This window comes from Buceros rhinoceros, unplaced genomic scaffold (assembly GCF_000710305.1).
Source record: "Buceros rhinoceros silvestris isolate BGI_N320 unplaced genomic scaffold, ASM71030v1 scaffold10714, whole genome shotgun sequence".
Classification (NCBI taxonomy): Eukaryota; Metazoa; Chordata; class Aves; order Bucerotiformes; family Bucerotidae; genus Buceros; species Buceros rhinoceros.
This window is the reverse complement of record NW_010406532.1, coordinates 129,235-140,362: the sequence shown is the minus strand read 5'-3', so window position 1 is coordinate 140,362 and position 11,128 is coordinate 129,235. Positions and strand designations below refer to the sequence as shown.

The 11,128-nt window shown below is 41.2% G+C and overlaps 1 protein-coding gene across 1 annotated transcript in view; it reads right to left on the bottom strand.

The window, feature by feature from the left end:
* Positions 1–224: 224 nt before the first annotated feature.
* The window catches only part of PTPRR (protein tyrosine phosphatase, receptor type, R), a gene marked incomplete at its 5' end in the record, with an annotated part of 134,833 nt that continues 123,929 nt past the window's right edge, over positions 225–11,128 (bottom strand). Inside the window, 2 exons of the mRNA XM_010134139.1 lie at positions 225–1,445; positions 7,714–7,827. Of these exons, the coding sequence (XP_010132441.1) occupies positions 1,352–1,445; positions 7,714–7,827 (208 nt within the window). The remainder of the gene's footprint in view (positions 1,446–7,713; positions 7,828–11,128) is intronic.

The following is an 11,128-nucleotide window of genomic DNA, read 5'->3' as shown; positions in this document are numbered from 1 at the left end:
GTGATGCTGGTTTTGCCTTCCCATCAGGTGATCCACCTTGCTCATGTCAGTGGGAGTTGCCTGTGTCCTCTGTATTGGTTCTCCAGTGGTCTGAAGCCATGGTGGAGGCTTCAGAGGCTTCATGGTTGGAGTACCAAATTGTACTGGGCTGTGCCTGTTTATGGGAGTACAAGAGTGTGTGGTGCATTAACTACCCTAGGCAAGAATGAAGACTTCAGTAAACATTTTATACCAAGTGTAAATTTATTAGCAGTATGAAGCAAAGTCAACATCACTGCATTAAAAACTCATTATACCCTGTAAACAGACCTCCAGTGCTGTAAGTCATAATGCCAACCTCGCTTTTCTCTTAAAAACAATATCTTACTGAACAGTAAAGGAAACAGTCATAGCAGCATTTTCTTTCTTGTATAACCTGTTGCGGAACAGTTGGTATCACTACAGGCATCTATCTCTTACTGAAAGAGATAGAGCAGATAACATAAGCAAAAAATTTCGTATTAATAAAAGACAGACAAATATTTAAAATCCTTACCATTTAATATATGCTACAAAGTTTCTTTTAAAAGTAAAATGACTTACACGATTTACAAATACACTGGATTCAGGTCCATAGCAGAAGCATGTTCTAAGACAATCAATATTATAGGGTAAATACGTACACACTGAATAACAGACATTGTGCTCTGCAACTGCTCTGTAAGACCTACAGCAAATACACACTTAATAGTTAATAATATGAAGAACATATATTTCCATATAAAATATTAACTGCTTTTGAATATTTTCAAAAACAAGACTTTTAATTTTTTTATTATCTCATCTTCTTTTTTTTTAATCCATAATTGAACACTTGCAATTTTAGCAGCAAGAATATTATGTGGCCAAGAAACAAGCTCACCACATAATCAGTAATAGCACTTTACAGTACAGTTGACAGTCCATTCACAAGACAGTTTGCAAACGTTAAAGCATTTATACACTTGATAAACATTTCTTCTGTAGAAGTTCCAATGTCCATCCTTCTGCAGCAGTAACACATACATACATTCCATACGGCAGATATCAGTATTACAGAATTAAACCCATACCTTTAGATATATACGTGAAATCCATGTGTAGTTTCAGTACGGTACCTTCTTTTATAAATCATTTTTGGGAAGCTCACAATACATTCATATACAGTAAGGGTCCAGCAATCTCTATACTTTTGTCAAACCGTCCACCATCCTTTCAGAAGTTGGCCTCAGAGCAGCTCTTCCCACTGCAGTAAACTCCTTGAAGAAGCTGCTGGTAGGTAATGAAACAAATTACCTCAAGAGAGTGACATTCGATTTTACCCTCCTTGGCTTCACTGGACAGCTTCTGCAGAAAGTCTGCTTTCATACAGACTCAGTGCGTGGTGCACGAATTCATACTGTTCGCTGGTCTGAACCATTCCACCCCTGAAAAGGAAACGCATTGGAATGAAATCTTGTTTCTTACGAATGCATCGATCTCCAGCCCCTGCCAACCCCATGACCACCAGATAACACACGCACTTTTCTCAATTTTTGACTTAGAGTTTGCTTGAGCAAATCAGGAAGATTTGCCTGAGCAGAAGTACTTGCTTCATAACTTATGCCATCCAGCACGTGCCCAGCATAAACCACCAGCCCTGATTCTGTCATGGTAAGAACCAGAGAGGAAAACACCTAACATATACACTGTTAAAATCTACATTTCAAATTCAACACATTCAAAGAGAATTTTTCTCAGTCTCTTGGGCAAGGAAGGCCAGATACATGGACACAGCAACACTGCTGATGGAGCAGTAGCAAGAGAGCAGTTAGAATCTGGCCTCTCATTTTTGTCCTTTACTAAAAATGTAACCTTTGGTGACCTTCAGATTGCCTGTGCAGAGAACAGCTCTTCCTGTCCTCTTTCTAAACGCCTACAATGCATCCTGTCTGAACAGCAGCCACCTAAGAAATTTTACAGCAGTGACTCATTTCAGCACCAACAATGCAAGAGTTTAACTTGACCATAAAAAGGACTAGTTACAGCCAGCTTGGACTAGACGCCTACATTTAATACATTCACCTGATACAATCCCTTTTTCAGGTCTAAGTAGGAGGATCAAATCCCACACCTGCAATGCCAATTGCAGTGTGGTAGGAAGGGGATGATGTCCTACAAAAGGTAAGCGTGATATTCACTAAGAGTGGTACCACTCAGCTCTTAAATTAAACTGAGCCTCTTTCTGACAGTACTGAGGTCTTCCAGCTCTCACTTCTCATGGAGTGAAGCCTCAAGTTTACTTCATTCCTCTTTTATTATCTTGTCTACCAGGGTATTCAAGGCTACTGACTCTGCTTCTAGAACTAACTCCTCAGTTCATCCTCAGCATACCCTGGAGCAGCTAGTTACCTTTGGGGGGGATGAAATGTCTTTCTTAGTGGGAAGGAAGACAGTAAGATGTGTACTGTATTTGGCTTCAGCTAGATCTTCATTGAAACAATGAGATTTATCAGGGATTGCATCTAGAGCAATGCCGAAGCCAGGCATCTTATGCCTGAAGATATGACAAACCTCCGTGTGATCCTTTCAGGCACCCTAGCAACAAAAGGGTCTACTGATATACAAAGCTATATGAAAAATGGTAAAAGTGCCTCAACAAGTACTGTCCTTTAGTATTAGAGAATGTTACCTACAACCCTAAGATCCTTTTATTTTCCACAGTGCTACTGGATGGTTAAATGACTGTAGCAGGAAAAACATAATTAAAATAATACCTACTTCAAGCAAGTGACCAGCTGTCTGTGCTCCTCCAGTGAGGTCAGGCAACTGTAGAACATCTTTTAGTGAGCTATTATGATATGCTATTCCTAGAAATTAAATCACAGGCCCTTAAATGGTCCCATCCGGTGCAAAATGCAGCAGCCTTTTAGCTTTGCCAGCAAAGACATCCACAAATTCACAACTCTTGGCGGCCTGCTGCCTTCAGCTGCTCTTCTCTGAGCCTGTCCCCTGCCTGGAGATCCAGCAAGAGTCTAAAGGTGATGGGAGGGCTTTGCTCTTGTCCTCTGTGCTTCCTGCCTCCTCACTGCTGCGTCCTGCCCTGCCCATGCAGCCCCTTCCCAGCCAGCTTCCTTCCCTGTCTCCCTCATCAATGCTCTTCCAAGATGTTCTCTAAGGGAGTGCATTTCCCACATTAGATGAGCTATGGGGAAGGGGTGAAGGAAGGGAACATATTCAGGGAGAAAGACTTGGCAGGAGGGCCAGTACTGGCTGCACTAGACTATTTGTGAGAGTGATCCTTGCTTCTTCCTCTTCAGTGTTGGAGTGACATACAAAATCCCCAAGAAGGCATGTATAAGACTGGCTAGGGCTGAACCCAGCACTACCATGTTTGTCCTGTGTTAGCAAGCATAACCAAGATGTTATGATGCTTCTGAACCCTGTATGAACAAACCAATGCACATTCCTGTCAGCTTAGAAGCACCTGAGTCTTAAACAGAGGTTCAAACAACTTGGCCTTGTCAGTGCTATTATATACGGGATTCATAGAACCACAGCATCACAGGTAAATGTCCTTTCCAACACAAACCATTCTGTGATTCTGGTTTGCATTGGAAGGGACATTTAATAATAATCTAGTTCCAACCCTCCTGTCATGGTCAGGGACATCTTTCACTAGATCAGGTTGCTCAAAGCCCCATCCAACCCGGCCTGGAACACTGCCAGGGATAGGGCATCCACAACTTCTCTGGGCAACCTGTTCCAGTGTCTCACCACCCTCACAGTAAAGAATCTCTTCCTAATATCTATCGAAATCTACCCTGTTTCAGTACAAAACCATTACCCCATATCCTATCACCATTCCCTGATGAAAAGTCCCTCCCCCCCCATCTTTCCTGTAGGGCCCCTTTAAGTACTGGAAGGCTGCTATAAGGTCTCCCTGCAGCCTTCTCTTCTTCAGACTGAACAATCCCTAGTCTCTCAGCCTGTTCTCACAGGGGAGGTGCTCTAGCCACCTGATCATCTTTGTGCCCCTCCTCTGGACCTGCTCAAGCAGGCCCATGTCTTTCTAGTACTGGGGACCTCAGAGCTGGACACAGTACTCCAGGTGGGGTCTCACAAGAGCAGAGGTCCCTTGACCTGCTGGCCCCAGTTCCTCTTATGCAGCCCAGGATGCAACTGGCTTTCTGGGCTGCAAGGGCACATTGCTAGCTCATGTCCAGTTTTTCACCTACCAATATCCCCAAGTCCTTCTCCCCTTCTTTCGTGTACAAGGCACACCTTTAATAGCAAGGAATTATTTGTGACCAGTTTGTGCAAAAGGCTGCATAGAAGAGTGTTTCAGGAGGAAATCTGCTTAAGGAGGGAGGTTTCCTCTCCTGCGTCCCTAGTGCCCAGAAGGGATGTACCCACAGCTATGGCACCTCCGGGTGTGCAGCCTTCATCCTCTGCCAGCCCACGCTGCCAGCTCCTCTGGCAGAGCTGCTGGGCTCTCTGCTTCTTTGGAAATCTCTGGGGCAGTGCTCGGCAGAAACAGCCCGTAGTATCCTGCAGGCTTGGGTACTACGGGCTGTTCTGCCTCAGCAGCCATGGGAGAGGGAAGGGTGCTTTACCCTGCCCTCTGGCTCGCTGCTAGTGCAGCTGGATGCAGTCTGCTCCAGAATGAATGTGATGCAGGGCTTGGGCTTTTTTTTTAACCTGAGGCGATTAGTCAAAACACTTAAACAATGAATTGACGCACACTGGAAACTCTTTTCATCCTGTCTGAGGAGCCAAGAGCAGTTATCGGATGTCATTTCAAGAATGTGCCTTTAAGGTTAAGAATGTGCAAAGTTTCTCGATATCACAGTAAGTCTTGAAGATGTATCACATCAAACATTTCCTGTTTCTGCTGTAAAACATAAAAGATGAACTGGGAAAAAAAAGTAAGCTGAGCAGGCCTCTGGGTCTGTCTTTCTATGAATCCACACAGAGCATGGCTGTATACATGACATACCTACGAACAGCTCTCTCCTGTCTCATTCCCCGTTGGAGCTCTGTTTAAATCTATGTTTCCAGAGGGGGTATACAGGCAGTTAATTAAACTACTTTTCAGCATAACTTTTTGCCTCCATCTGCAGTTTGTCTGAATGCTTGTTTGGTTCTCACTGAGTGTGCTGGGCAATGGGAATGTTTTGGTAAATCACCACAGCACCACTGAGAGTCCCTCAAGTGCAGCTCTTTTCTCCTATTGCTTGATTCACTGTCGTAGAAAAGGGGCCGTTGACCCATGTGACAAAAAGTTCACACCCAAGTAGATATCATAAACTGTGTTCATTCCATCAGTAGGTCTGTGTTTGGATGGTGCAGCTCTGAGCATGAGCAAGCCTGGCTAGGAACCTAGTGGAGATGAGGTATAAGTGATGAAATATTCAGTGTACCTCTTAGGCAGGTGTCTGGCCCTCAGGGGGCAGACAAAATCATTCTTTTCTGCTGAACTCTCTTTTTTCTGTTCTGTGAAGGCACTCTGATGTACAAAGAACAAACTGGAGCTCAGCTCCTGGTCAGCATCATGAGTAAGACAGCCTCATCGCTGTTCCTGCTCTGCTCCTGGTAGTACCCCGTTACTAATGTTGGCCACACTGGTAGCTGAAGCGAGGCACAGCTATTGCCAGAGCCAGCTCCTGAAGCCAAGTCTAGTGGGACATTTTCATTTTGCCAGCCTTGTGCCACGTGTAACAGCCCTATCTCAAGTGTCACCTTCCAATTCCTACCACATTAGGACTGGATCATCAAGAGAAGCTGGTCTCATTGAGCTTCGTCCATGTGACAGTAACACTTGATCACTTTATGAACCCATGATCTGGCTACTGTAGTCTTAGGGGCTGCTAAGCTCTGCCTTAGCAACCTGTGCTGTAAACTCACTGCCAGGTGAGTGAGATTTTGCAATGTGGCCAATTGGAAAAATAAAAGAAAAAGAGGCTTTGGTTATTGAGTTTTGCCCAGAAAAATGTCCTTAAAAATTAAACACAGATATATTTTTGTCTCAGGCAATATCTGAGAATGTGAAGAGCTGAGGCACCTTAAGCAAGATTTCTGGAGTCTATATAATCCGAAACTTGAAAAACCACAGAAATGCAGAAATCACAAGACTTAACAATTTTTATAATAGGCTTTGTGTCACTGAGATTGCTGTAATAAATGTTTATATTTCGGTCATATTTCCATTCTCTTTCCAACTTTATCTAGGATACCAATACCTATCAAGTGTATCATTAGTCAGATGCACTTGATGAAAGTGTGTTGTCTGTCATAACACTGAAAATTTGGATTATTTTTTCTATGGCTGAAATAATGACACAAAAAATTATGTAGCTGAGACCAGAGTTTGCTTCCACTTTTCTACAATGGAGTGTAAAAGCAATAAAAAAAGGTTATCTTGTAACAGAAATACTAAAATGGGGGAGAATGCTACAAATCTTTTTCAATAAGATGAACAGATAATCAGAATGGAGTGTTGGAAATTTGGACCTGATGACTTAAAACAGAGTAAGAAGTTTTCCCTCAATTCTTCCATCTTTTTTGTTCTTGAGATTTTTAGTCAAGTACTGCCCGTGGAGAGTTTTACACTCCAGGTGGCTCATGCTGCCCTGTAAGGATCACGTTACTATCTCTAGTATGATGAAGGCACATGGGAGGGAAAGGCAGAGGAGATGATTCATAAACATGGTCAACTATATTGATTTTGGTTTTTCTGCAGTTTGTGGTTCCAGTACCGTTTGGAGCTCTTCAGAATACAAAAATCCTGTATTGTCCCTTTGACCTAAGCATTTGCACCCTTAAGGGTTGTTTCCACTTAAAGAAATTGTTAAGATACTTACAAGGTGTTTATATGACCTGGTACCTAGAGGAGGAGAGGAATGAGACTTCTCTATTCTCAGTGCAGCCCTGTTTATTTACTCTCTACAAAATCCTGTTTCCCCGAGCATAATAAGAAAGAAAAGTACAACCAAACCAGCAGCTTCCATTGTGCACAATAACCACATCCTCCTTTTCAACACAAATCTCTCTTCAGCCATGGTTTCAGAAAACAAAGCACTCTGCAACAATGCTGGCTTACAGTGTTCCTGCTCCCAAGCTGTGAATTCAATCAGGGAATTGATCTGACTTAAGAAAATTCTGCAACAAATGCCTTGCTATTTTCTTAATCTGGGTAAGTTTGCCAACACAATTTAAAAGGTTCCCCAGCACAGCTGAGGGAATAGAAACAGCACCACATTTGGCTCTCTCTGCTGCATACTCACTCTCTGAGTGAGACTGGATGTCCCAGTTAATCCAGGCTCAAAGACAACCCCTTGCCTCCAGATTGCCCTGTGTCTCTTGTGTCCTCATGGGATGCTGCTGACAGCAGAAGGCTTCAGGAGGGGTGCCAAGTGCCCAGCAATGGTAAGGTTGCCAACACAAGAGAATTTCATTCAATGAAGTCTCACGTAGTTTCACCCAGAAAACAATATTCATTATTCAGTATCTAAATACAAATGTTACTTTGAATTTTCAGCTAATGCCATCTTAAGAGTTGGCAAAAGCGATGCAGCCATTTCATGTAAAGCAACGTTCAACTGCGAAAAGGTTTTCAGAACCTGAATTATTACTGATCGTTACTGAATCATTTCAGGAATGATTTCAGAACAACTTCAGGATCATTGACTGATCTCTGGTTCTTCTGGAACTCACCGATCCACTCGAAGCTGGCAGACAATGCTCAATGCATCTACTACTCCCTCCTCCTTCAACTGCTGACAACCAATGGCTGTGGCAATAAAACATCCAGTTCTTCCTATACCAGCACTGAAAAGAAGGAAAAAATTAGTAGGGGAATGCAGTTCACAGATCAAAGAAGTTAAGTGAAAAACGCTAAATAGATATGAAAACATTAAAAATATGGAACGTGGAATTGCTAGAACCCACAGCTCCTGGGTGGTTGACTAGCAAGGGTAACTCCTCAGCTCACATTCTTAGAGAGAAATGAAAGTGTCCACTGTTCCAGCAGACCAGCTGTGTGGGTAATTTGTGAGGCTTACACATTACCAGTTTGCACACAAGTGTATGGTGAGAAAAGCAATCTCCATTAGCATGACAAAGTCCAAATATTCTTTGGCACAGTCCAAGAAAATGATGGAGATATGCCCTAAGATGGGAGAAAACCCCACCTAAAGGCAAAAATCAGTGGGGCTTTATGTTCTGCTAACCATATCTCTAACCATGAAGGTAAAGAGGACCTAAACCAATGCTGATGAAGTTAACTCCCTCTCCTGTAATTCTGCAGGAGGGAGAAGGATTTGGTGCTGTAACTCTCCAGGTTTTCTTCATGCCTGCTTGGGAACAGCCATTTTGGTCTTATTTTTACTCCCTGGGCCTCCAGCCCAGGGAGAATCCCCTTTTGAGAATCTCTGCCCCACTCTGCTTCTTGCTGAAGTAATGTGGACTTCAGTGCAGCTCTTCCCTATCATGCCTCATGACAGGAAAATGTGTGGAAAATAGTTACAACATGGAGTCAGCTGTGCAGGTCTCCATGCCTGGCTTTATAGTAAATACTTCACCATTTAGTGCCTTTTTTCCTTCATCTCTGCAATGTGTATGAATGCTACCTGCCTAATATGAGCACTGCAAGAGTTATTTAAATTAATGCCAGGAAGAATCACAGATGGAAGCTCAATATATCTGACTGCAAAGTGTTACCAGAAGTTTGTCCCTTTGCCACAGCTGAAACAAATCACAGTCTGCTCACCACAGAATGAAAGATAGGAGTGCTTTAGAGACTCAAGAGCCCTCCCATCTGGAAGTGAAAATTTTCAGGAGGACTCAGCAATGTTAAATATATAAGGATGTCTAAGCCAACCCATAAGGGGACAATGAGAAGTAAAACTGGCAGCACAAGAAAGGATCATGCGAGACGAAGATCCTGAGTTGGCAGCCTGTCTCCTTGGACATCAGTATCTATGGAATAAATGTGTCCAAAAGGAGAAGGAAAGCCATATAAAGAGGGATTTGGAGAAAGCAATATCTACTGCATACGCTTGTATGCGCTTCTTCCTCAAATATTTTATGAACTTTGAAAGTGGGGCTAAGAACTTTAAACAATTCAGATCTAAGTGAACTTGGCTATAATGAAGGGTTCTTTTTTTCCCTTTCTTTGTTGTGGATTAAGTGTTCTTGGACAAGTTTTTAATATGTATTAAACTATGTATTAAACACAGACTAGGGTTTTCTAATGTAGTTTCTTCCTCAGTTCAGATGTGCCGGTCCTATTTTATTATATAGCTTTATTTCAAACATCATTGCAAGATAAAAATCACATTGTTCTTCACTTACCTGACATATCTTTCTTAGTATATCCAGAAAATTTGGAGAGCTACTTACTTCGAAGTATTTCCAAGCACACAAACATGGTGTGTATATATATATATTTCTATTATATATTTCTATTTTCCCCTTCTTTTTCAGGAGTTTAAGATGTAGTAGCTCATTCGTAACAACTGTGGTCTGTTAACTGGGAGTGTGGAATGTTGGACTGTAATGATTTTGGGATTAGGAGATGCAGGCAGTATACTTTTTATAGAACATGTTCATGCACTAGCTGATGAGGAAAGAAAAGCAAAAATTCCCAGCAATAACAATAACAGTGTCAAGTTTCTGAGCATGAAAATTTTATCCCTTATTCTCATTTGAAAAGCTATTACAAGTCCTCCAATATGCCAGATATGCTGGTTCTTCTAGGAAGTAGAAAATAGCATTGTGGTCCAGATTCTCGGTCAACTTGGTTTCACTGTCTAAATAAGACTAGATTAATTTTACATTTGCAGAATACAATTCTGTGTTCTAATTCTTCCTTACTGATTAAATTTAAATAAAAAGTCTTTTCTCTCTATATTTGAAATCTCTCAATTAAAACTTGTGTTGGATCCCAAGCCATCTAGTTGTCATTAAACAAACTTATTTTTATGTACTGACTACACATCCAAAGGACAGATTAAGGAGATATTTTCTATATTTAGCACATGTTTTTGATGAGTGACATGAGAGAGGAAACGTACAACTTTTCAGCGAATGCCACTACAAAGATTAGTAAGAATTTGGAACTCGGTGTGTGTGATCAGATCTGCTGATTTCAAGGAACAAAACAAATGTTTAGTCTTTTTCCTCTTTTTTTTGTAGCCTACAGTGTGGATAGGCATCCACAGATTTGTGGATTGTTTAGGGAAACTACAATTTCTCATAAAAAACAGCTGCATAAAATTTGGGAAAGTTTCTTATTCATCACATTCTGGTTTTGAAAAATGATGAGGGATTCAAATCTGGCTTCCGTTTATCTAAATCTCTCAAATATTGAAAAGAACTGGTTCAAGAAAAACAGTTTAGTTTTGATATACTTCTAGGAAAAAAAAAAGTACTATTCCAGCTGTAAGAGATGTATCATCACAGTTATGAGACAAAGCAAGTAAGGAAACACTGATTTAATTTGCTTTTTTTTTGTGTTTTATTTCACTTACTTCTTTCGACCAATATAACAAATCCAAACAAATTTCTACTACTTAAATTGCAACATGGGGTGATGAATCAATATCAAGCAATAAAATAGAATTTACTTAGCATTATTAGAAGGACATTCTCTGTTTCACTACAATTTGTGTGAACAGCACTCCACTCCTGAGTATCAAACCAACTGCCTTTGTGAAAACATTCACTAATTTTAGTATTGATGCATTTCTATTTCCAGATTTGTACCTGCTGTTCAAAATCAACTTCCTTTACAACATATTAGCCAACCAGTCACAGGGCATTGCATTTGACTTACGGATGTAATTATGCCACAAGACTGAAAAAAAAGCAAATCATGAATAAGAAACAGAAGTAAAATAGTTTTTCCAGCGGGTCTTTCAAAACCGGAGTTCATTAGCAGAAATGGAGAATAGTTCAGAAATAATTTGCTAGGAACAAGGGAATTCTCTCTACAACTCAAATCTCCAAATATGAACTGAAAAAAAAATCTGGGGAATTTTACTCTTCCCCAAATACGTTCTTTGTTTAGGAGGAGGGCTGTTTGACGTGGTCACCTGTGGCTTTGCTCTGGGCAGTCATTTAAAGGAAG